At 46.1% G+C, this 27,681-nt stretch overlaps 1 protein-coding gene across 1 annotated transcript in view; it reads right to left on the bottom strand.

The window, feature by feature from the left end:
- The window catches only part of LOC130212779 (forkhead box protein O3-like), a 28,966-nt gene extending 6,735 nt beyond the window's left edge, over positions 1-22,231 (bottom strand). The window contains exon 1 of the mRNA XM_056443977.1: positions 20,991-22,231. Within this exon, the coding sequence (XP_056299952.1) occupies positions 20,991-21,479 (489 nt within the window). The 5' untranslated portion in view covers positions 21,480-22,231. The remainder of the gene's footprint in view (positions 1-20,990) is intronic.
- Positions 22,232-27,681: the final 5,450 nt, after the last annotated feature.

Here is a 27,681-nt window from a genome sequence, read left to right as displayed (position 1 = left end):
AACACACACATCACACGCCCGGGTCCAGGAAGCTGCTTCCTATTCCAATCATACCCCTTTAATACAATGGGCCTTGTGGAGAGGCTCTAAATAATGAATGAACCAGTAGCTGGCCTTATGCAGAGAGATGCATTGCTTGGTCCCATAATACTGAAAATAACAGACAGTCATAGTAGTGGCGTGACCTCTTTGATTTGTTATCAAGGACATATATCCTCATCCTCAGCCTACAAACACAACTCAATCAGGCTGAAAGGGGTTCATTTGGACATAAACTAAAAGAGGATAAGGGTTTATGGTCAAATCTAAGCAAATTATGGTGAACATTGTTATATTGGATGCAGGAAAACAATCACCTCGGGTTCAACTCTCATTAAGGCCTAAAAATCTTAATTGATTTAGATATTTATACAACTGCAAGACAGCCCTCAGATTAAAAGTGTTTGCTCTTTTTGACCACATCTGACATGTTAACACCTATTTCCAGAACACACAGATGGATAAGCAGTAAGAGTTTTTTTAAATATATAATTCATTTGGCACTTGGAAAACTTAAGTTTCCAATCAATTGTTCTCCTGTTCTTCCTCCCTTCTTCAATGCCAACTGGGTTTGACTCAGGGACTACAGAGGCCCATTTAGTGTAGGGAATCAATAGAGTGTAATGGCTATCAGTGCTGAGGTTTAGCACACATGAAGGTCAGACCAACTATTCAATCCACCTGCATTATGAGGCCAATATTGGAGCTCAATATGCCATATACCCACTGTTCACACAACAATGTCTAACTGCCACAGGCTTGTCAGTTAAGTGACTGTGCCCACTGGCGTGGCGCCCAGTGCATCCCTCTGTTGCCTCTCCCAAGATGTCAGTCAGGCATTAGCATTGAGTATCCGAGTATGGGGGCAGGGTATGTTGTGTTGGGCCCAATGGTAACCCAAATGACTGGCATGGGGGCAGCCGTGATGGGGGGTACAGCAGGAGTTGGAGGGGCCAGGGGGTAAAGGTTTGGAATACAGAGGCACCACAAGGCGCCCCTCCACATCACACAAAGGGGTGCCCTCAAAATGCCCCCCACTCACCCCATCCCCCCTCCATCGGAGCCCACTCTGGGGTGTTCCCGCTTACACACCAACACACACGCTCGCACACAGAGGGGCGAGCAAACGGGTCAAACGGTTTAAAGGACCCATCTCGTGGCGAATGTGCACTCATTCAAACAGAACTGAGTGACGAACTAAGGACTGTGAGAGGGGTCTGGGAACCAGCGAAAAGAAACCACTCACCCGATTCAAACAACCTCAAAGGTGAAGCAGCGTGGTGCGCTTGCCCAGCTAAGAACACAGCAGCTGTTCTTGTAGTGGCACCGAGTAAAGCCGTTTGCCACACTCGACTGGTATTACCAAACCATTTCATGCAGAATGAAGCCATTATGTATTGTCAAAGGGTATCCCTCTTTGGCGCACATTCATTTGATAAGCCTAAATCAAGGGGGAGTAACAGAAGCACTAACTGTGTTTATTGTGATGCTGTTTTTGCCTGTGCAGAAGGCAGGAGGGATCAGGGGGAGGGGAGGTTTCAACACAAGCAGTTTTGTTCAGCACAGGAATGAGTTTTGTCAGCTAAGCCCGTCTCCAGGCTATTGGTGGAAATTAGCGGCGGCTAAATATTCGCTTTCCATGATTGATGTCACGGCTCGCGTTGTCCCTTTGAAGGGAAATAAAGAATTAAGAGCCATGTGGATTAATAGGGACAGGGTTGGGGGAATTTAATGTGTCTGAGGACTTGAAGAGGGACCAAAGGGCCTAATGGCTGCACAGATATGGCACAATGCAGCTGAGACGATATGGTGTATCAGAGAGTGAGAGGAAGACTATGACAGTGAGGACAAGAAAGAAAATTGGAAATAGTTTGTGTGTGCGTATGTGTGTAAGAGAGAGAGAGAGAGAGAGCGATGGAGCTATTTGCCTGAGAAGCCCAGAGTCAGATGATTAAAATCCCTTTAGGAGCTTCTTTAAGAGAGACAGATGGGCAGACAGGCCTGTTTTTGGAATGCAATCAAATTGAAAAGATTAAAAATGAGTCTCTTTTATTAGGAGGTGAGAAACAGTTACTTCTCTGCTACATGCCATCGTCGCCTCCACAGCAGTGGTCACGACTGCATTGGCATGCGAGGCACATTGCAGCCAATGTTGGGGAAGAAATAAAACTGGGATTAGGAAATGCATATCTCAGTGCATCACTGTGAGGGTCTCCGAGGATTGACAGCATTTTTAATTTCTTGAATCAATACGATTTACAGGAAAGAGTCGAAAACTGCTGGCTCTCATTTCTTCTGGAATCATTCCAGGAAAAAGCTAAAGTGAGTCAGAGTACCTCAAGGATCTTTCACCAGTGGCTGTCATATTACATACCGAACTTTCACTCAATCTCAAAGCCAAATCTGAACAGGTACAATTCAAATGTGCATTCCCTCGGCAGCCACTGCACTTGAAAAAACTGAGTTTGCACAGGAAAGTGATTCAAGCACTGTGAAAGGTGCTCTGAAATTGACCCTATTATTCCACAAAACTGCAGGAGTGCCATTTATAAAAAGGCTTAGAATGGAAAGCAAGTGTGTGGTAGTGTCTGGTAGCCTCAGACCAGGATGTGGCTGTGAAGAGGGGCGTAATGGAGTTGGTAGGGGATTCCTGCCTGACTGTGCACTAATTGCAGCCAATCGTTGGCGAGTCATCAGCCGTGCCCACCCTGGCGCCAAGGGACGGGTTGGCATTGGGGCGTCAGGGTGTTGGGACAGAGAAGCGCTGTCGCAGCTTTTCTCGGTAAAAATAGATGCGGACAGATTAGTAGAGCATCTGAGACCCGGACAGGGGATCGGAAAATCCGCTTGCCTGATGCCAGGGACAGCTGAGTGTTTCCGGTGGGTGCAAAAGGGACACAATCTGGGCACCATGTCTGACGCCCACGCGCAAAACGGGGGAGCCTCGGAGTGTGAGTGTGCATGTGAAGCAGCACGTGCCATAGCATAGCATGGGTGTGGTTTTTCCACTGGGGCCTGCAAGGTAGGCAGACCTCGCGCCCTCCCACTGAGGATTCACACAACAGGTGTTCGGGCTGGGCCACCTGTGGGGCCGGCCGCCTGCTCGCACTTCACACCTCGACTAGGGAGCAAACTAACATTTTCCACTGGGCTTGCCATGCTTTTTTTTAAAGACCAACATGAGCTTTTACAGCTCTTTTTACAAGATCGGCATGATATGCGTGCATGCACAAGTCAATCTATATTTATGTAAGCGCCGGTGTGTCTATATTTGTGGTTCAGTCTGTTTTATAGCCAACAGGCACAGTGTGGATTTCATTATGCTGAAACCTACCTCTGCTATATTCAACAAAAAAAAACTGTCAGCCAACGATGGCATCAATGCAGACCAAGGCTTTTTTCGAAATCGGCCTCCACATAATCTCATTCATAACAATGAGAATCTCATTTCCCACATTCTAAAGGTCAGTGCACACCTCTGATCACACTTTAATAAACATCATTCTCAGCGTTTAATTTAATTTCAGCAGAGCAGGAAACTCATAGGCAGCCATGCAAAATGCATTGGATCGTCCCTTTAATTGTTTCACTTTCACAGGACAGAGAAGAATGACCGCAATCACCGGGAAAAAAATGATGCACAAATACACAGAAACACATCTGCAGCGCACACACCGAGACAGACACACACACAGAGAGAGAGAGAGAGAGAGAGAGAAACACACACAGATACACACAGAGAGAGAGAGAGAGAGAGAGAGAGAGAGCGAGAGAGAGAAACACACACACAGATACACACAGAGAGAGATACACACACACACACAGACACACACAGACAGAGAGAGAGTTAAAGAGAGAGATACATACACAACGAGACATACACACACACACACACACACAGAGAGAGAGAGAGATACCCGGAGAGAGAGAGAGAGAGAAACACACACACAGATACACACAGAGAGAGATACACACACACAGACAGAGAGAGAGAGAGAGCTAGAGAGAGAGATACACACACACACACAGAGATACACACACACATACACACACACACACAGACACACAGAGAGAGATACACACACAGAGAGAGGTATACACACAGAGATAGAGATACACACACGGAGACATACACACACAGAAAGAGAGACACACACACATACACACACACACACACACAGAGCGACAGCGAAGAGATAAGTGGAGTCAGTCGAATGCCAGTTTTGGTTACATTGTAATAAAATAGGCGTCACAATTTTTTTTAACCATCACCACGTTGTGGCTCTATCTGTCTTTGTCATCACACATTTTAACTCTCACCTAAATTGGCAGACTGTACCAAACAACCACACATGCATGCTCAGACACACACACACACACAGTCAGTCACTCTGTCACTCCGTCACACACGTACATTGCACACACATGCCAACATGAAACAAAGCCTGGCACACCGGGCACACTCATTACCGCAATGCCAAGCTACCAGTTGCTAAGGAGACCTGTGGGAGAGGGAGGGTTCCTTGTTGTTGCCATAGCAGCCGGCTTGCTCCCTGCCAACTCTCTCCCTCGGGGAGAAACAAGGCAAGAGGTGGGGGGGTGAAGTGGGTAGAGGTAGGGGGCAGCAGTTTAATAGGGCTATGAGGTGCAAAGGAACTTCATTAGCCGCCAGTGTGCGCCGCAACAACCGCTGCTTCCCATGAATCCCTACCCACATGCAACACTTCAGCCTGCAGACTCCCACTTACTCACGCACAGCCCATAGACTCCCACTTATTCACACACCTTTACGGAGAAGATGGAGAATGGCATGCTTGGAATGAAAAGCAGGGAGTTGGAGCGCGGTAGGGTGGGGGTGGGGGGGTTGAGTGTATCTGTAGGGGGAGGGGTAGAAAGGGCAGAGGTGGGTGAAGAACAAAAAGAGGATGGGGGAACAAAGAACAGAGTGTTGAATGTGGGGGCCCGCCTGAGAGAGTGGTACACTCTTTGGTAGTTAAAGGCTGTATGAAAGCAGTTCAGTCTGTAACTGTGCCTCCTCAGAAGCAACCCTGACCTTCAGTTACAGCCACTATTCTTCAAACCATAGAATTGCACCATACAGCCAAACACACTATTCAGCACATTGTTCATGTCTGCTTTCTCAGTATACAACGCAACCGCACGACAAAGCACACAACTGCAACCATTCCTCTCTACGCGTTAGGTTATCTTAAAACACACTGCGAGCTGTTTTTGGGATCGCGCTTTTATCTAATGCCATGGCGAGGGTTAAGAACGCAAAGAGAACTCTCCACGTGGAAATAATTCTTCACCAAATGTGCGTTTCAGATTATTTTCTAAAGGTTTGCGCTGCAAACTGATATTTAGGGCCATTGTAGGAACACAATTGATAAGAATTATTAATTATACACTACCGTTCAAAAGTTTGGGGTCATCCAGACAATGTTGTGTCTTCCATGAAAACTCACTTTTATTTATCAAATGAATTGAAAATTGAATAGAAAATATAGTCAAGACATTGACAAGGTTAGAAATAATGATTAATATTTGAAGTATTAATTTTGTTCTTCAAACTTCAAGCTCAAAGGAAGGCCAGTTGTATAGCTTATATCACCAGCATAACTGTTTTCAGCTGTGCTAACATAATTGCACAAGGGTTTTCTAATCAGATATTAGTCTTCTAAGGCGATTAGCAAACACAATGTACCATTAGAACACTGGAGTGATAGTTGATGGAAATGGGCCTCTATACACCTCTGGAGATATTTCATTAGAAACCAGACGTTTCCACCTAGAATAGTCATTCACCACATTAACAATGTATAGTGTGTATTTTTGATTAATGTTATCTTTATTGAAAAAACAGTGCTTTTCTTTGAAAAATAAAGACATTTCTAAGTGACCCCAAACTTTTGAACGATAGTGTACTCCGGGACAATTTCTTATTTTAAAGAACATCCTAGATTTAAGTCGGAAATTAACAATAAAAAACTCAGTCTAATTTCAATGCATGGATAAAAAAATACGTCAGATACACCGCCGTGTATTAGCAGGGTAGCGCACCTCAGACGCTGTGATCTTTTAGTTTGTGTTTCTTTGTCACCAAACACGCTACAATGTTGTCAGTGACATATCTTTCAGTGTTATCGTGATTTTAATTTTGAATGACGGCTATAAAAGCAAGCTGTTAACGGAGCTGTTGAAAACACGAATGTAAAAGTGACAACTTATCAAGCTTCTGCAAACGCATCACAGGCGCCTGCAAATGTCCCTGTGATTAGCATTTGTTAATAGGTATTAATCAGTTTTCAGATGTATCAACTTGGAAGGAAAAGTTTCATCTTCAGGTGGCATGACAAAACAAACACACACATAGAGCTCAGGAATAAGGGTGAAATCAAGGAGAAGAATGGTTCCATTGATCACATCACTCAACACCATCATTTCAAACTTTCAATAAATTAAATTTAAAAAATATGACTGTCAAAAGTTTCACTCCAAAGTCCTATTTGGAGATAATTTATACTGCGGTCAAAATTGCTAAAAATATAAAAATGCTTAAGTGTATTTCATTAATGACGTGACAACAACATGCATGAGAATATATAAGAATATAGATTTGCTTTCAGCTCCATCCATATGACAGAATGAGACCCGAGAGAACAGTTTAATGTGAGCTCATGAGAAGAGAGAAAGAAGGATAGCTAGGAAAAGACAGTTCTGTCCAACTGAGAGGAAAGAGGAGATGAGGGGGGACAAGAAAAGAAGGATTCCCCCCTCCTACCTCCCACCCTCCTTCCTTCCCCCTCCTCTCTCTGTTTTCTGAAACAAAAAGAGCCCAATTAAGTCAGTTTGAGTTAGGGTCTTGGTGCGTGTGTGTGTGTGTGAAAATGTGTATCCAAATCATGAGTGTGTGTGTGTGTGTGTGTGTGTTTGTGTGTGTGCAATAAATGGAAATCGGGGGGCAACGTACTGCAAGTTGCAGAGACTGTTTGAGAGGGGATGGGGGGAGGAGGAGGAAGGTTTGTTGGGGTTGTGGGGGAGAAAAGGGATGGGGGAAGCTCTCTCTCTCTCTCAATCTCAATATCTCTCTCTCTCTCTCTCTCTAGCCTAAGAGGGCCAAACTTGCTCTCAGCTCCTCGACGGGAGATGCTGAAATATTAATCGCCACGCTCCAGCCGCAGACTAGTGAACACAATCGTTTCAAACTCCCACCCTAATGAGTGTGTTCATGAATGGCTAATGTGCACAGATGGGGGGCTGATGACTGGATGGATCACAACGGGGAGGTGAGGGAGGGAGAGGGGGAACGGAGGGAATATTGGGTTGGGGGGGGGGAGGGTTCGGCTGGGCGTGGTGGCGGTGGCCTGACCTTTTAAGAGCCTCCTGAAAACTTAATTAAGACTAGCCCGGCGCTCCTCTTCCTTTCTTTTACTCCCTCTCCCACGCACACACACTGGCTCATGCCTGCATGCCTGCACACAGACACACACACACACATACAAAAAAATCTGTATGATCCCTCATTCTCATCCTCTCTCCTAGCACATGCCGATTGTTTACCCCTTTGTCCTTTGCACCCCCCCCCCCCCCCCCCCCGCTGAGCTGATGTACACTAGATTTCTGGATGTATACGACTTGAAAATGACTCACGCAGGCTTTTTATGAATATGTCAATGTCATGGTCATGTTAACGCACGCAAACACACGTGGGATGAACCCAAAACACGAGTCAGAGGCAGGTATGTCGTTCCTCACCCCCTACGTGGATACATCTCACAAAGAGAATGGAACAAATCCACAGGGCTCTGAAGAGCGAGGTGAAGAGCTCTTTTACCTGAAATCCCTTTTACTTCCACAGAGAAGTCGGAGTTACATGTCACTGCTGGGTTGAACTGAATCTTAACCCGCTGGCATCGCAGGGCGTGTAAAGGCCAAAGTTCCCGCTCAACTGGAGCTTGTTCTCCGGGAATCTCAATGCTTCACATGCATCTTGTTTAGGTGAATCTGACCTGTTCTCTTACCCCTGGAGTACATTTTGCCTCAGCTTCCACATCACCGACTAATCTCCTCGTCGTCATTTCAAGTCCTGACGTCAGACACAACTTGATGACATGTGGAGAGTAACAGAAATGCGGGTTAGCGCGCTATCCCAGGACTTTTCCATTACCATAGAGGCCACCTAGGGATTAAGAGCATCCAGCGTGCAGACGCACACACAGAAACACACACACACACCGACATGCACACACTCACAGCATCTAATTAGAGGAGTGAGAGGCTGTGACCTAATTCCTAACCTCTACTCGTCAGTCAGGACGGGAGCCTGGGCTTGGGTCGGTTGGATTAGAGCGGGAAAATGGATGATGCCTCGCAGGCGGAAGTTTGCTAATGGAAAGGGATTGAGAGGGGTCGTGATGGGAGGATGGCAAACTATGATGTCACCGCAGATAAATTCAAGGTGTGACTCCGATGTGCATCGTGCACTGTACTACAGTGCAGAACATAATGCAACTGCAATTTGTACTTGTTGGCTATGAAAACCATACTTCATAGATGTTGGGGTTAATCTGTTGATCAGAAAGGTGCACTACTGCGGTCAGGGTTCACAGCAGTATTTAAAGTTTTCAAAGTTAACCATGTCAACCTTTTGATTCTAGTAGCAGAGTTATATTAAATAACTATTTATTACCCACGAATGCCACCTCAATAGGATGCTCTCATGCATTTGGGCCTAAGCCACAGACCGTGACTTAAAAACTCGCAGCACCACAAGCTGCTTTCCCTCCCTGTCTCCCCCGTTTCCTGCCTTGACTGCCAACACACTCGAGGCATGATAGAGGGAAACCAGTGGCGCTTCTGAGAGGGGAATTAACCTTTTAGAAGGGACTGCATTGGCAATGCTTACTGTGCTTTAAGAGGTTGAGTTCAAGATTTCACTCTGGTGTCAACAGGATTCTTCAGTGCATTCATCTGCAATTGTATAATTCTATCATATGAATTGCTAAATTATGTAGATTACATTTGCAGTATGTCAGATGACTCATCTGCAACTCTGCAGATACAACATGACAAATATCTATGGAGCGAAGTATTTCTATGCAAACCGATTCTTAACTTCCAAATGTATTACCTTTTGTGTATTGTCTCCTCATTTTCAACATGTCTGCTTTTGCAAATTCATTTGTCATCAAGCTCACGGGCCAAAACACAGACTGCTGGGATCATAATCGAACTCGCTGTACCCTGTGATTACTTCGATAGCCCACCTCTATCCGTCACACGCAAATTCCTGTCGACAGATGCAGCTGGATGGTCGCATATTTACAGTAAGTGTGTGACCGTGAGCAGGCTGACGGTCATATACACACAAACACACACGCACACACATGCACACATGCACACACACATACATCTGTCAGCAGCTTTGCACAAGCTGATACATGTATGTGAGAAAGAGCTACACCTTTGTGCGTGTGTGTGTGTGTCACAGCACTCCTGGAAGGGGGAGGGGGGGGGTGCAGCGTTTCCACCTCAGTGCGACAGTCAGCGGGCATCACTCAGCCTGGCGGTGTGGCAGGACGCGAGGATCATTAGTGGACGCGGAGGGAGCGAGAGAGGGAGGAGAGTAAAGGAGAAAAGGGGAGAGAGGGGCAGTGACTGTGTGAGTCGGGCATCACGTCTTAATACCCGTCTGGAGAGCATTACACACACAGCAGTGCACTTTCCTCCCAGTCACGCAATCGCCCCACCGCAAGGACCCCATCGCGGCCCCCTCCTCTGTCACTTTCTCCCCTCTGTCACCCACCCTCCATTCCTCCATCCATCTTACCCCCTTTCACCCTGCATCTCTGATTGACCCTCTCTGTCCCTCCCCACATCTCTTGAAGCCGTGCCCTCACTTTAAGCACGGTGCGTTGCAGCTTTTCATTTCCCCGGCTCCAGATTTATCCATCCAAACTTCCCTTCTTCGCCCACATCCTTCCATTTCAGCCCATTGCTCCCATTTCGGCCCGCTCCGCGTCGCACAGTCGCTCCTCTCCTCGGAGGGAGAAGCATTGCAAGTTGACCTACTCTTAACCGCAGCGAGGTGAAACAACTGGCGTACGCGTGCGGGACAAGAGCTGCTTTTTCACATCTTTGGCCCTCCGTCTCACCACTTCCTCCTCTTGTCCGTGCCAGCCCTTCACTTTCTTCAACCGTCAGTATTTTTTGCATGTAAATGAACCCATCATTCAGTCATCTGACACTTTGTGTCAGTATATGCTTCATGTCCACAGTCATTCGTGCACCACTCTGCCTTCAGCCCTCTCTCTATCGTTCCATTCCCCGTCTCCCTCTCTTCAGTGATCCTTCTATCCCTCCATGTCCGTGACCTGCGCTGCTGAATACCCAAATCGGCATGCCTGACATTTAACAAACGGAACGGCTTTGACAAAACTAGCTGTGTTAGCACAAGGGCTAATTCTTCCCTAGTTTGCTTACTCAGTAGGGTTCCAGGTTCAAGCGTCCATCTGTTTGCTGTACTGCCGTAGCATACATCACACACAGATTAAGTCCACCGCGTAGAATATTTGTCCCAGTGAAACATTTGTGAGCTTGGTTTTGGCACCTGAAGGGAGTGTATAGTTTAGTATTATAGCCCTGCTAATGACAACAGGACAATCTGGTAAAAGAGTCAGAAATGAAGCTTGCATGTGTGCATTTACACGAGTCACCGACCAGGTGCAACAGAGGACAGTGGGACCGATCCACGGATGAAACAACTGAAACTTCCGTCTCTTGGAGACTTTTCTCAAAAAGTGGCACATGGGCTCGAGAGGACCCCTTGGTCTTTTGGTGTTTGCATTAGGCTGTTGTCCCCAAATTGTATGCATGTATGCACTCAATAATATATAAATTAGAATAAGCAATAAATTAAGCAATGATGAAAATAATCCTTAGTTGCAGCTCAATAAAGTCTGACTCGTGCTTTTATCTCCACAAGGGGATTTGGCAATCTCTACGTAATTACTGATCTTCACGTTTAAACAAGATGTAACCGCGCCAATCCCTCTCCATGAACACGCATCCAACCGACAGCGTCCACTCTCATCGTATCCGGGTAACATTGTTTACCTTTACTACACAACCTCCACCACTAACTCCACGCTCTCACGCATTTCTCGAGAAGAACATCGACATCTCGCCCTGTATCTCTTTCTCTCTCTCGCGCCTCCACACACAAATGGCCTTGAATGAATTACAACCTTTTCCGTATCACCATTCCCGATATTACAGGCCTGGAAATGCACAACGACGGCGCCACGAACACACACGTGGCCTTGACCCCAGCGGCCCCCCCTCAGCGGCTCCTCTTGCATCTCCTGACACTCAACTAGATCTCTCCCCGGCCGGTCTTCAGGCATGGATCACTTGTAAGGATTTTAGAAAAGACTTTGCTAAGCTGATTGCTAAAGGGGAGGGGGAAATTGACCCTTTCACAACGGCGTAAAAACCTTCTTGGGTCATGATTTGCCTTATGTAATAAATTGTGTGCATGTATATATGTATGTATGCGTGTGTGTGGGTGGTTGTTCTCGAAATACTATTCCTCCCCGCAGCCCCAACCCCATGCCATTTACCCATTTTGCACTAATTGAGGGATCTTTTTTCGGAAGCCGTTATTGTACTCATTTAATTATTTATTTTGACGGGAAGCATTCTGGTGGCTGGCGAAGGGATCGTGAGTCTGTGTGTGTGTGTGTGTGTGTGTGTGTGTGTGTGTGTGTGTGTGTGTGTGTTTGAGATAGCAGGACTCGGTCAGTGTAGGTTTTTGGGTAAATGTGTGTAAGGGCAGAGTTACTGTATGTCTGTGGGGCTTTGCATGTATGAACAGTATATACGAAATGTAATGTGTTTGTGGCTATGTGTGCATGTTGCATCTCGGAGTGCATGGCTTTCTGAGTGCAATGGGAGTGCACTAATGGACGCACACTTGAGCTGAAAAGTGCAGAGTGTAGCTGAAGTGCAGCCAAGTCTGGCTTCCAGTCCTGCTTGGATGCCATATAATCTACTCTCTATTCTAGCTCTCGGTTCTTCCCGATTGCATTTTCCTCACTGGCCTCTCCTTGTCTTTCCATCTTTGTCTCTATCAATTTAATATTTTCACCCCCTCTTCATTGACTGAGCCAGCCGCCCCCGTCTCCCTCCAGTCCCCCTATTAAATCTTTGTATCCTGGTTCAGAGAATGAAGAGACGTGGATCAGCATCGTTGGAGACTTTCCTTTTTTTTCTTGGTTCCCTCCTTCCTGCTGTGCAGTGAAGAGAATGAAATAAGGGAAGACGACATGCAACCACCAGTATTCTTGACCTTTATCAAGCTCCAACGCCTGAGGACGGGTGAATGAGACATTAAGAAAATGACCGAGCATTATTAACCCTTACTGACTTACACACACACACACACACACACATGCAGTGCACTGGTTGCTCTAAACAATGGCTATTTGATGCGTATTTCCTTGGCCGTCACTTTTTTGACACTAACCGATACGCTCACGGCAAACGATCAAACTGGGAACAACACTTATGCGTTCAACGTCACGTCACTTTAGGAAGAAAAGAATGGCAAGACCGGTCCAGCCTGCGTGCTCCGATTGTTTAACCGTGATTGATCCCTTGTCGAGCTTCAGCTTCCCAGCACTCTCGTGAATGCCAAGTCCTGTTGAGAATTGATGCTTCATTATAAACCAACCGCACAAGTTCTTCAAATGATGCATCAGCGCCTGAGAGAAAGCTGGACTTATAAGGGCCAGATGTTAACCCTGGTGGCGGCAGTCCCAGCCAAGCTGTACCTCGAATGATAGATAGTTTCCCTTCTCTCACTTCTTCTTCTTCTGTCTCTCTCTTCTGTGCCTGTGTGCCCATGTGCCTGTGTGCACGTGCGCACGTGTGCGCAACTGGCGCACGTGCATGTGCGGCCATCATTCTACTCCAGTCAATCAATGAGCAGAGACAATTCCCCGAGTGACATTTACGGAGAAGAAAGAGAGCCATTTATCACTTTAGTTTTTGGATAATAAAGGAATGACTGAATGAGCGTGTGTGCATGCGTGTGTGTGTGTCTGTCTGTGTGAGGGAGAGAGCCGGCGAAAGGGAGAGAGAGCTAGAGATGAAACGGGGATTTCAAAAGCACATGAAAGGAGCAGGAGAAATGAGCGAGGGATGAGGGAAATGAGTGATAAAAAGGCTACTTTGTGGGGAGGACTGAGAGTGTGAAATAGAACAAGTGAGGAGAGAAGAGAAGGCCGTGAGTGACTGACAGTGAAAAAGAGCGCACGAGAAAGAAGAGTATAAAAAATAAAAAAAAGCCTGAGGGGTGCGGACAGAAAAAAAGGCAGAGGGACAGAGGAGGGGATTGAAAAGGGCTCTCGGCAGAAAGAACGGAGGAGAAAGAAGGGGGAAGAGACGGAGAAGAAGAAAAGAAGAGGTCCAAGAGAAAGGGGGAGAGGAGACAGACGTGCTGGGTTCATTCGGGGCTATGAGCAGACTCGGAGTTCAGACCTCACGCGGTCAGCATACTAAACACCGGACCGAGGGTCCTGAGTGACCCAGATTCAAACCAGTGTCACACAAACCCAATTGGGGAGGACCTATCCACCCCCCCACCCCTGTCTGACCATACCTCCCCTCAAAAACACAAAAAACCCCTCCTCTTCCCCCCGCAGCTGGTCTCACAGTCACCTCGTAACCCAACAACCTCGCCCCTATCCTGTAGGCTGCCCGCACATATGCTGGCTCCCACGCAGATTTGTTCACACATGGGTTGTTTTGCACAGACAAATGTAAACTCCCAAGCGGAACCACTCATGTGATTTATTTTCCAAGGTCAGATTCTCCTTTTCAGCTCAGGTGAGCAAACATTACAGCTCAGCAGGGTTCCTGACCAGCCGCTCTACCGGAGGTGACCTCCGACGCTCAATCCATCAGACGCGGGCGCATGGCCCAACGCAGCTTATCCAGCAGCATTAGAATAACAAGCATCTTTCCTGAACATAACTCTTGCTACTCCGCCTCTCCGTTGCCATTCTTTTTTTTTCTCCTATCCACCTGCTCCGATCAGTCAACGTTAACTCCATTTCCCTTTGTGAGCCGGCTCCCTCCATCACCGGCCGGGACCGCCAAACTCAGGTAAACTGATGGACGGCCGTCATACGCTCCCCTTTCCCCTTCCCACAATCCTTTGGCTCATGACAAGGGGCTTGATGGACAGGCAGAGAGGAGCGAGAGACCCGGCACGTGGCTGCCAGGAAGGGTGCGGAGATGGAGCGTTGTGAAAGACACCGTTTAGCTCGGTATACATCATCTCTGACTCAGGGACAGGCACGGCAATGTGCGTGCAACGTAAACACACACATTTACACACATGCACACGGCCATCAATCCTGTCCATACAGGAAGAGATATCAGATGAAGAGAAAAATTGAATTAGGAAATATGGGCACGGTGATTTGTGAGAAGTGAGTTTTGAGGCCGGGAGAGAAAAAACAGCTCGCAGTGCACTCCATCTTACAGCGAGAGCAAAGAGGAAGAGGCATCTGTGTTGTTTATCTAAAGCCCCATCTAGTTACAACGGCTTGATTTGAAATATTCATATACATGTATGACAAGATCAGGCCCATTATGTTGCTCTCTCGGCAGGGCTTCAGTGAATGGAAACCCATCAGTCAGTGTAAATTATGAAGACAAGATACATTACGTGAGCCTATAAATGGTCATGGAGAGGAGTGTTGTTGTAGACGGATATCAATCATGGCAACACACGTTCTATAGTGTCATCAGTATATTCTATAGGCAATTTCAAGGATAAACTGGCCATTATAATACATCACAAACCATATAACAACAGCAAAACACATTAGGCTGTGTGTCGTGTGCATCATAATACGACATTATGTTTCAGATTGATCTGCAAATATACAACTGGTACTTCAGCCATAATGAGCCATAAATCACATAACCTACAAAGGCTGCAACTAATGATTTTTATCAATTAAGTTTTGTTTTTTATATACAATGAATCGTTCAGTCGACAAAATGTCAGAAAACTGTGAAAGGGCAGCGTTACATTTCTAATGATATTAAAACTTCACATCTGAGAAGCTGGAAACATTGATCTCTGAGTGACTGAAATGACTAATCGATTAACAAAATAGATCGCGGTTTACATTCTGCTGATGAACTGTTGTAATGAATCGACTTTCAGCTGTGGAACTTACCACATCATCCTGCAGACAGCGTCTGTGTTGGCCAACTACACCAAACATTCCACAGCAATGCCCAAATATTACTGTAATCAGAAATATATGAGGCACATCTCCAAGTATGAAGACATAGAATGTGTATTGTACATTAAAGGCTATCACGGTGTTCACTAACATGGAGGAGGCTAGCCGGAGGCTGTCTTGCCGTGATAGGGGTGAGTCTTGGAGACGGAGCAGAACAGAGTGGAGCGGAGCCGGAACCTGGAGATGTGGAGGGAAAAAGACGGAGAGAGTCGGCTCAGCGTGACTACCGCCTGCCTGAGTGGAGCAGCCTGCCTGCAATTAAGGTGGAATCAGGGAGAAATCTCCGCTGCCTTGATAATGAGCCTCGTCTGAATTATTAACGAGAGCTGTTCCCCCAGGACCCGGGCTCCCACTGAGCCCATCAACCCCCTCAACACACCCACATGCACACACAGACACACACTCACCCTCTGATGCAGGGACGAGGGAGAGAAATGCAGTCATAAACACCCACACACACACGCACAAACACACGCACACACACGCATGCAGACGACAATCACGTATTCTGCACATCGACACAGATGAGCAACAAGCACGCTGCTACACACAGAAACCAACATTTCTAACATGTCGACGGCTAACGCTTTTCATTCACACGCTGAAGTGAACATTTAAATCCATTTACAACATTTGGAAGTTTTCCGGAACAAAATAACTTAATGCGCCGGCATGAGATTAAAAGTGACAGTCTCTTCTTTGTATTAGAATGAGCGACTCCAACAGAACACTTTAACGAATAAAAATAAAGCCAAATATGTGTTATAATAATGGGCATTACATTGAGACACTGAGGTATTTCCTTTCTGAGAAGTAAGCCAGCGATGAGATGAGTCGTGTATTGCCTATTAGTCATTTGTGGTAAGTATTTATGGTCATGAATGAAAAATGCTTCATTCTGAGAAGTGCATTTATAGGAGTCATATGAATAACAACTCAGCTGACAAAGATCTATTCGGCTTCCCTCAAAACATCAGAATACAAGCAATTTATATACTTTGAAGTAGGACTACAAGTCACAAGGGTCAGTGTCTATAAGGTCTGGCTGGAGGGAAAGTGAGCCGGAACACAGACACCATTTTATTGAAATATGGGAAATGTCACCAAACGGCTGTAAAGATAATGAAATACATTGCAGAGCAAGGAGTATTAGGCTGATATGCTTCAGCAGCTGAAGTTCAGTTCAGCTGAGAAGAACATCCAAATGATTTCATCACTGTCAAATTAGGAACTTGACGATCTCATCCCCTGGTATTCTGCTCCAAAAGACCCGGTAGCTGAGAGGAGTCGGGCTGGGGGAAATCCAGCATTGTTATCCGATTATCTCCGAGATAAAGTGAGATGTGAGATTCCTCTTAGACGAGAGGAGGCGCACTGCTTCAGGCAGTCTGGATCACCGGCAGGAGACTGACGCCACGGCTCACTTGAGAAAGACTCCTCACCTCAATTGGCCCTCGTGCCAAAAACCACTAAGAGCTAAAAAATGCATAGCATGTCTAATAGATGGATGGAGCGAAAGAGAAAGATAAAAGAGGAGATAACACGTGTGTCTGCGAGATGAAGTGATAGGAGCGAGTGAAGGAATGTCTCAGGTAAAAGTGTATTGTTTTTCAAATTACCGTCTCCTGATTGCGGTCTCCTGTATTTGAATGCGTGCCCATGCTCTGGTAATTTGCATGTACATTAATCATTTTTTTGGGTGAGAAATGAACTGCCACACGGCTGCCTGGCAGCTGCAGGAGGGGAAAAAGGCAGCGAGAGCGGGCTTCTTGGCCGAATATACCGCGTGAACCCAACTCTGACTGCAGGAGCCAATGGGGGATGAAAGGTGCTCATAATCCTGCGCCCATAAATCTGTCCAGCATGCATCATATGCTCTCATTTTCAGAGTGTGTAAATGCGTGTGCGCGCATGTGTATCTGTCGCACTCTCAAATTACTCTGCTCCCCTGAGCCAAGACGGAGGATAAAATATGAATCAGCTAAAGTCTGGGATAGTTTCCAGTCTCTCCAGACTCCCCAACCATCAACAGGCGACCCAGGCATGCACTCACACATATATGCACATGCACATGCAAGCTACTGCACACACTCGGAAAGTTTCAAGTCTCTCCACTTCGTGCTCAGCTTCTGTCAAACACACTCTCTGCTGCACATTTGACATTCATATCCTTCATATTTGACACGTGTTTCTCGACTGCCGCTGCTGGAGCCCGTCCACCGTGACAGGGTTACGAGAGCATGTCCGTCGCCTTAGCTATAAATCAATTAGATAAAGTGATGTGATCCAGCATTGTTAGAAATACTAATGTGGAGACAGTGGTTATGTGCTGCCTTTACAGAAGATAAGACTGCATATACCGAGAGAGATATCTTTCTTTCTCTCCTCTTCATTTCCTCGCATTCAATTTGTCTTTTGCCCTACAGTCGCTGTCACATTTCTCTCTAAATCTTTGTTTTTGGAGCGCCGTCTTTCTGGTCTGCCTGATTCTTGTCTGCCTGATTTCTGACCTTTTGCCCCGCTGGGCCTGCACAGACCGCTACCTAAAGACGCTTTATAAATAATGGTCTAGTCTCTTGGATTAAAGTGTCTGAATGACTGCCTGGCTCCCTTGCTGACCTGCTGCGCAATCCCCTGGCGAATGAGGGCCCAAGCACCACAAAAAGCCGGTAAGGAAGTGCAGGGGAAACTATGTGTCGTACATCAAAGCCGGCAGAAACGGACAAATTCCACGTAGACGCAACCAAAACATAATATGAGGATATTTTAGAGGCGTGCATCACACATTTATGTTTAAATATACTTTACGCACCAAAAGGCATTGGTGTATTATGGGTTATTGTATCTCATAACCTTCCCTGCTGACATATACAATAAAGCAACCCCCAAGTGCCCCCCAGCATAACAATGGCAGTGTCTAAGCCCTTTGGAGTAAATGAATTTCTGGCCGCCTGCAGGGCAATCGCCACACCAAGTTGCTTTTAAACCCCACCATTAGAGGCATTATGAAGTCAAGTGCGAGACTACGCGGAATCCTCTGCAGTGACATGCTGCCAGACCAATCAGGGGGCCCAAACACACACGCCTATAGAAGTAGACAGCCCCTCCCCCTTCACTAGCCCCCACAAAGACACACAACTATATCAACCCTGACGCTTTGTTCAAATTGACATGTGCTTCTCCCGCACACAAATGCAGCATGCATCCACATGCATCCATAAAGACATAAAACACAGCCATAAACACAGGGCTTCAGAAGCAATCGCTAACTTTAAAACATCCTGCACATTTCTACACAGGATGGAGTTAGTTTCAGAACACTGGGGGACACTGCAGTAGTGGCAGCGGAAAGTGTAATCAGGTGGACAAGTCTACAAGTCTACAAGTCTACGTAACCTCCCGTCAGGAAGGAGGCGATTAGGAAGCCGTGACCTCAGAATCCTGCGGCTTTCCTAGAAGTCAGAATCCATTAGGTATTTATGGGAGCTTAATGGCACTGTCCAGGTGTACTGGCTGTCTAGCACCCATCATCAGGCCATCAACTCCAACCCCCCCCCTTCCCCCCTGCCCCCCCCACCCCCTCTCGTACCTCCACACCCCATCCCCACGTTCCCCGCCTCCTACGCAAACTGCCAAGCTATATCGCTTCATTTCATTTCATTTCATCAGTAGTTTACCAACAATTATTTGGTGTTTTTTTTTTACATTCCCTGCTCCAAAAACAACAACAAGGCCCTTTTTGCAAGTGTTTTCATGCGTAATACTGTTAATTGAGATTAAAATGTTGTGTATGATACAAGTAATGTTTTTCAACTCAAACAAATGCGTCTGTCAATTATAATTGCTGGATATGATTGTAAAATGACATGTATGAGAGTGAACCTGTGTTGTGGACAAACGAGGGAGGAGGTAGCGTGATTTGTTGTCCTGCAGGGTTCATGGCCTGAATCTGAACATGTGACTTCATATTAACCTCGTCAAACTGGGTCTTTCGAGCCGCCTTTACCTGTCATGCTGTCAGTCTCTTATAAAACATGTGTCCACTCCAAAGCCATTTTTTTTTATTCTATGACTACCGTAATGAAAAAATGGGATTTGCATTTGATGAGGCAGGTTCACTTAAAAGTAAACGCATGTATTGCAAAATCCAGGTGAGGCAGTTGCATCAGAAATGAGCGTGTTACTGTACATACACCCCTGCTGCTCAGTGAATATTTCCATATGCTGTATGGTTTGGTTCCTGTAAGTGAGCTACACATGTGACTCCTAAGTGTATGTTTACAATAGTGTTCCGTCTCTGACCAAAACCAGGTCACCGACATTATGGCTGCCTGCTTTAAACGACTTACCTAATGCCCAGTCATTACCTGGAAAGGGCCCCATGTCTCGCCTGTGACCTGAAATAGCCCGGGACCTCAGACGACCACGGTCACTCCCCCCTCCCTAATTTGCAGTTTCATAAATAGCGGAGTAAGACTTTAGTGCTCCAGATAAAGAGGCCCTGTGGTTGCAGACGCTTGGTGCTAATGAATCGATGTCTACCTGGAGTCACACCTTAACAGAGTCCACTTTAATGAGACAGGCTTACGGGGCCAGCCGGCTGCTTGTGATCAAGGCTGATCTCAGAGCAGAGACACACAGTTTAAGTTCTAATTGACAACAGCAACACAACAAGTTTTGAGAACTAACTGGCGGGCAAAAATATGAATACGTGCGTTTGGACGCATCCCATTTTTGGGGATTTGAGATTGTACTCAATGATGTGAATGACACCTTAACTCAATTATCTGTCTGGATTGTATTTATTTTTTATGAAAAGAAGAAAAAAAGGTTAAACTGCACGACTTATGACTGTGGCTGCAGCAAAGAATTGATATCGTACTGTACAGCCTCTTACTTCTCACACATTGGAAATAAGTATTTTCTGCAGCTGAAGGTCTCACTCAGCACAGGTGCACCAGAGGACCAGCGCTGCTGCCCTGCTGATCTCCCTGCCCTCAGATGGCCATAATAAATGGCAACATGATGATGCTGATAGCATGGGCAGATGTCCAGGAGGTTTCTCTGGGCTCTCCGCCAGACAGGCAGCGGCGGTGGTGGACTGTGGTCAGTAGTGAACTCCCGTCTGAATATTTACGTTGTGGACAGCTGACCTGTGATCACCAACTACAAGTGTTTCTCTGTTAATGTGTTTTAAGAACTGATAAGTAGAAAATGTGCGCTGCTGTTTGCATGAAAATGCGTTGAGTAGATTGTATTGAACTGACTCGCAGCAGATATGGGAATAAATCATTAACCATTGTGTTGCTGCTCTCGATGAAAGGATCATGGTCTGTAACCGACGCTGTTGCCCATCATGAGCTGCTCTGGGATGAGCACAGCCTAAACTGCACTCCAGTCTATTACATTATACCATCAACGATCTATTAGAATGACTGACAGCTGTAATGAACTAAGACAAGATAACGCATGGCACCATTCGTGCGTAACCGACACGGAATCCCATGGCGACATGTGTATGGCACGAGGGGTGCAACAAGAAGAAGATTCTAATGTTTTAGTAGGAATACTACTCGCTATTATCACTCTGTGATGAACCCGACATGCGTTGTATTCCCTTACCTTCCAGCCAGCTGAGCTATTACTGTCGCCCTTATCCTTGAAATAGGGCACATAGCGGACCATCCAGTCGTATATCTGTGACAGCGTGAGTCTCTTCTCTGCGGTGCTCTCAATGGCGCGGGTAATGAGATCCGCGTAGGACTGGTTCCCCCACGCGTTCCGCCGCGAGGATTTGGCTTTGCGCAGCGGTCCGGTCACATCGAGCGCGGCGCCAGCCAGGCATGGGTGCGCCGCGCCCGTGGGTGCCGGGGCGCCGGCTGGATGCTTCAGCTCTCCCGGCGTTCCGCCCAGGAGCCCCGCTATGCAAGCCGGGACCTCCTCTGGTTCCACCTTGATGTTGGCCAGTGGAAGACCCCCGCTGACCTCGTGTCCACCGGGGAAATCCTCCGGGCACGGCAGCGGCCAGGTGCACGAGCGAGGCCGGCTTTGGGGCTCGAAATCCGAATCAACCTGATGAGCGTCTAATTCGTGGTCCTCCATCATCAACATGTACCCTTCCGTCGAAAAAGGGAATTAATCAAATGAAGAGCAAAGGAGGGAAATACCTCCACAATCCCCCAAATATCCAACTGTCCTCAGGATCACTTCACGTTGAAATTCGCCTTATAATATTGCTATTAATCGGAATCAATAAGAAGCAATTCAACGGAGTAAAATGATCATGGTGAATACGAGCAAAATCACAGCCTCGCGTGTAGAGATAAGAGAAGTAATAAAAGTAATAACAATTTTTCGTCCATTTTACCTGGAGTAAAATATCAAACGGCGATCAAATTGCGTCTCATAGAATAGTCCACATCACCCCGAGGCAGTCCATCTCAAACGCGTGTCAGAGCCAGTCATGGTTTTTTTTCAACCCAGTTGCAGCAACAGATGATAATACAGATAAGGAGCATATTTGCTTAAGCAGTCGTCGATAAATCCTCCACAAGACAACAGGAAGAATGAGGAAAGAGGGGGAGAAATCACCAGAGCTGCGTTGAGAGCATCCACTGAGGCGATAATGCGTGATTATCGTGAATTATTAAATCCAGTCTGCACAGATTAAGCTGGCAGCGGCACATTCAAGTCCATTCAGCCTGAACAGCACCCAACTGTCTGCAATCATAACGAAGAGGCGTGCGCATGTGACGAATCAATACATTCCCAGTCTGAAAAAAAAAATGTAAAGAAAGAAAGAAAAAAAGAAGAAGAAGAAAAATAGTCCAGCGATCAAATTTCGTATCCACTTGTCAGGTTAATAAAATAGTCTTTCATCACACCTCCTCTTGCTCCCCTCTATCCCCCTCGCCTCGTCTCACTCTCTCAGATCCCACACATGTTCTCATTTGCTTACAACTCGTTCAGTCGATGTGAACCGAGGATGACGCGCCGGCGCTGTCGCGGAGATGCTGCCAATTGGAGTGCGCGCACGAAATCAATACTCTCCGAACATGATTACAGCGAAACCCCGAACTCCCTCTCTTTCCCCCTCCCCACTCGCCCCCCTCTCCCTCTCTCTCGCTCTCTCACTATTATCTCTTATATGAACGGTGGGAGCAAACCCAAAATTATTAATCAAAACTCTGCATAATGATCTCTCTGGCTGAGTCACATGGCGCGTTTTGTGCCAACCTCCCCGTCCAGCAAGACAACGTGAACATTACGCAGGGGGAATTTCCTCCATAATCTCGACACGAATTTTAATTTGATTTGATCTCTAAAAATAAATTTAACAAACACAGTATCTGATCTGTCTCTGCGCATTGCAAATTGTCCAAAGCTACGTGTTCCGCGTACAATTGCCCTCCAGGGAGAACTCGCAGTGCGCATGAGGTGAGAGAGGGCGAGTGCAATCACTGGCACCGACAACTCACTGGCACCTCACTGGCAACTCACTGGCACCTCACTGGCACCTCACTGGCAACTCACTGGCACCTCACTGGCACCTCAGTGGCAAGTCTGTGGCAAGTGCCACAGACTTGCATAGATAATGTATTTTTTTAGACTTACTTAAAATATGCAATACGATATTGCTGTACAATACTGCTGTACTATATTGAATATTGTTTTGCTACTACTACGTTTCACTTCGTAATATATAACACTTATATACCATGATATGTATAATGTACCCGCCTTTCTTTAATAATAAAAAATATATAATTATTTTTTTTACCATGTCATACTGTTATACCTCCATGAAATTCTCCTTTGAGGAGATGCCACTGTTAATCTAAAGTGTAAGCACTGGCACTCAGTGACACTTGCCGGCACTTGCCAGCAGTTGCCATCAGTTGCCAGCAGTTGCCAGCAGATGCCACTACTAGTCAAAAAGTGCCACTACTAGTTAAAAAGTGCCACTACTAGTTAAAAAGTGCCACTACTAGTCAAAAAGTGCCAGCAGACGGAGGGTCGGCCGCAGTGACGAGTCTGCGACGATTTAGTGACAAGCTTCACTCAAGTGCCCGGACAGCGGAAGAAATCACTTTCATGATCACAGAATGGAGGAGCTGCGGTTTAGCTAGATAGATAGATAGATAGATAGATAGATAGCTAAAATAGCTAGATACACAGATGGATATATATATATATATAGTGTCTTTTAGACACTTACTTACAATATGCGATAGTGCTGTACATTACTGCTGTACTATATTTAATATTGTTTTGCTTCTACTACGTTTCACTTCGTAATATATTGTAGCGACCCTGTGAAGTGGCTGTCAATCAAAGTGTGGCACCGTGCATGCTGGTCGAGGGGCGCCTGTGATTGGCGGAGTAGAGGGGAGGCGGGGTTAACCTGTCGGAAAACGGGAGTTAAGGGTGGTTGACGGGAACCGTTGTTGTTGACTTTCGACCTGCTAAACTGAGAGGAACACGCTGTATGTGTTGGTGGATGCCCAATAAAGGGAGGATTAATAACGTCGTCCCGTCTCCGTGTCATCAGTGCCATAACGTCCGAGACGTTACAATATCATGGTATATAAGTGTAATAGATTACGAAGTGAAACGTAGTAGTAGCAAAACTATATTAAATATAGTACAGCAGTAATGTACAGCACTATCTTATTGCATATTGTCAGTAGTGTTGCAAAAGACACTAATTAATATATATATATATATTAATTAGTGTCTTTTATATATATACACACACATCCATCTGTGTATCTAGCTATTTTAGCTATCTATCTATCTAGCTAAACCGCAGCTCCTCCATTCTGTGATCATGAAAGTGATTTCTTCCGCTGTCCGGGCACTTCAGTGAAGCTTGTCACTAAATCGTCGCAGACTCGTCACTGCGGCCGACCCTCCGTCTGCTGGCACTTTTGACAAGTAGTGGCACTTTTTAACTAGTAGTGGCACTTTTTGACTAGTAGTGGCATCTGCTGGCAACTGCTGGCAACTGCTGGCAACTGCTGGCAACTGATGGCAAGTGCCGGCAAGTGTCACTGAGTGCCAGTGCTTAAACTTTAGACTAACAGTGGCATCTCCTCAAAGGAGAATTTCATGGAGGTATAACAGTATGACATGGTAAAAAAAATAATTATATATTTTTACATTATACATATCATGGTATATAAGTGTTATATATTGAAGTGAAGCGAGTAGTAGCAAAACAATATTCAATATAGTACAGCAGTATTGTACAGCAATATCGTTTGCATATTTTAAGTAAGTCTAAAAGTCTGTGGCACTTGCCAGTGAGGTGCCAGTGAGGTGCCAGTGAGTGCCAGTGAGGTGCCAGTGAGGTGCCAGTGAGTTGCCAGTGAGGTGCCAGTGAGGTGCCAGTGAGGTGCCAGTGAGTTGCCAGTGAGGTGCCAGTGAGGTGCCAGTGAGTTGCCAGTGAGGTGCCAGTGAGGTGCCAGTGAGGTGCCAGTGAGTTGCCAGTGAGGTGCCAGTGAGGTGCCAGTGAGTTGTCGCTGAGTACTGGCACCCGGCTGCCACAGACTTGCCACTGAGGTGCCACTGAGTGCCAGCGTCGCTAGGGGGATCTCGCCCCTACTGCATGAGGTTTCACCTCTGGTGATTATTTGCGGGCTTTACCTCAGCCAGTGTAATTTTCTTTGCAGATTAGACCGATTTAGTCCAGTTTAAGAGCGATTAGGTAACCCGAGATTCTAATCCGAGTAAATGTTGTTTTGTTCTTCGTCTTCTTCTTCTTCTCTTCAGAGGCCAGATTGAAAGATCATCTCTGCTCCGCACTCCATCCAAAGTGAAGAGGCACATAACACGTGCACATCATCATCATCATCATCATCTCAAATCCCATTTGCCGAGACCCGACGCCAAACACTCGCAGCTGTGTCAGACACAGCCCGGGTCAGACCCGAGCGCGTAATTCTGCTGCACTGACCAATGGAGGGGAGGGGGGAGGGGGCCGGGAGGGATTCCGCCCCTCCATCCCACCACCACCTCCCCAAATATGACAGCAGTCACAGGTGCACGAATCCCATTGGCTAGTTATTTATTTCATAAAAGTGGAATGGTATCCTCACGCTGCACTTCACCTTTCACCTTCATCCAAACATTCGCTGAGCTCACAATCTATTCCAACAGTTTTATTCGCAGTTGTATGCACATTACCTGTTATTCGAACGTTGCTATATGTTATTTATTCATGTGCTTTCACAGGCAGTTCTATATACTTCTCTGCACACTCACCCAGGCTGCACAAGCAGTTACTATTTCTGATCATATTTGGAAGTTTGGCGGCGGTTCAGTGGAAGCCTTTGTACCGCCCATGGGGGACATTCAACTCAAAATACTTAAGAGTTGGACCAAAACATCTTCATATTTCATGAAGTGCGACACACATGCGCAGTTCACGGGCCCCAGCCAAATAAGCACCTGCAGCAAGGTGGCTGTAAATTATCTGAGGACCCCGCCCAATGCGTGCAAAGTGTGCATGGATGGAAGCTATACTTAAACGTTTCACATGCATGGCCACACTGTGTGCACTCAGACATGACTGATGTGGAGAAATGTGGGTCAAATATAGCACACTTTTAAATATGGGATGTGTTGTAGTGTGTCAGAGAATGATTTAATGCTCAACATCAATGGGATCAGATGGCGAAAAAGAAGCCAAAACTGATTGTGTAAAAAGTCTGCAAGCCCTACTTTATTATACTGTTATTATCTAGATAATCATGTGGTCACTTAAATATCTGCCAAGAGCAAAAATCGAACCAGTGCTGGAGAATGACAACCCTTATATTGTGCTATACTTAGGACGCTTGTTCACAAATACAACTCATGAGAGGGCCAGAATGGTGGTGACACAAGACAACACAATGTCTCTTGATTACAAAGTGAAAGAAAATTAATTGGGAGGACAAATGACACAATCTCAAAGCTGGATCGAATCTCCAGAGAAACAAACATATAGTGGACTGAGACAGAGACAAAGAAGAGGGAGGCCCAGCACGACTTTAAAAACGACATATGTGTTCGGTTGCCTCCAGGCTGCCTGCTACGCTGTGCCCATACCAGAGATTCCAGAGGCAGCGTGGCTATAGCTTCAGGCTCCGAGTAGCTGATCCTGGAACAGCATGTTCTCCACAGCAGTAATCACCTCAGTCAGCCACAAACAAGGCAGGGTCAATTTCCGTCCCAAAATAAGTTCTCTGGAATTTCATTCACAACCGGAAAAGGGACAATCCTCATTTCTACGGCACTGCAGGCAGACGTCCATCACAACCTCCCCGTGTTGTGCAAAGTATCCCCCATCGACTTTGAGGGTGAGAGGAAGCTGGAGAAGCCACAAGGACACCCACAGGGGATCAATGCCTGTTTGGGAAACCCTGGTTCTCCACCCCTCTCGGCAGACAACCCACACTCTCTAACGAGCATATGGGCTCCCAATGACGCATGAAGGAGAGGGCTCAAATCCAAGTGTTGGGAACGTTCCCAAGTAGACGACGCTGGATTTCAGCCCTTCGTGGCACTGGCCCAAAGTAGGATGACTTTAAAGACTTCCTGCCCCGAGAAAGAGCCAGCTTTCTGTGGCATCTTGGTATGTGCGCTGCCAACGATATGAACATGATGTTCAGAGGCAGCAAAGACAATGGATGCCAAGAGTTTTAATTAAGGCTATGTTGTGGAATGGAATGGAAATGCATGTGCAGGTCTAACAGAATATGTGTATGACTAACACTATCCACCTTAGTAAATTCATTGTAGTTGACAGCTGAAGACCCAGAACAATCAAATGGCCCAAAGAAAAAAATCTGTTTGCTCTGCTTGTACCCAAAAGTGCAGCGAGCATAACAGTATGAAACACATTGATGATGTCAAAGATGCTTTTCGTGGCCAGTTTAATTGATGCTAAGACAATGGTGCACTCCAGATCAAGGTGTATGTATGGAACTTGTCCAATAAGATTCTACCTTCTTCCCAAAGTAAGTATACTTCAATTAATTAAGCTTCATCCTTCTAACATCATTCACCTACAAGGACTGGGGTTCCAAGAATGATGTTGAGGTATTTTCTTCCTAACACCTTATAAGTTGATTAATCAATGTTATCTAAAAGAAAAGAAAAAAAGTTGCATATTGTGTAAAGAAAATGTAAAAATAGACTAAACACCTGAGGAAATTGGTGTCTATCTCAAATGAAATGACTGACAGTGTGCCCATTCCCCCTGATAGTATGTGATACTTAAGATGTATCCTTCTATCTACTAAAGATATACTATAATTAACGTGTG

This window comes from Pseudoliparis swirei, chromosome 22, assembly GCF_029220125.1.
Source record: "Pseudoliparis swirei isolate HS2019 ecotype Mariana Trench chromosome 22, NWPU_hadal_v1, whole genome shotgun sequence".
Lineage (NCBI taxonomy): Eukaryota > Metazoa > Chordata > Actinopteri > Perciformes > Liparidae > Pseudoliparis > Pseudoliparis swirei.
This window is presented reverse-complemented; position numbering and strand designations above follow the sequence as displayed.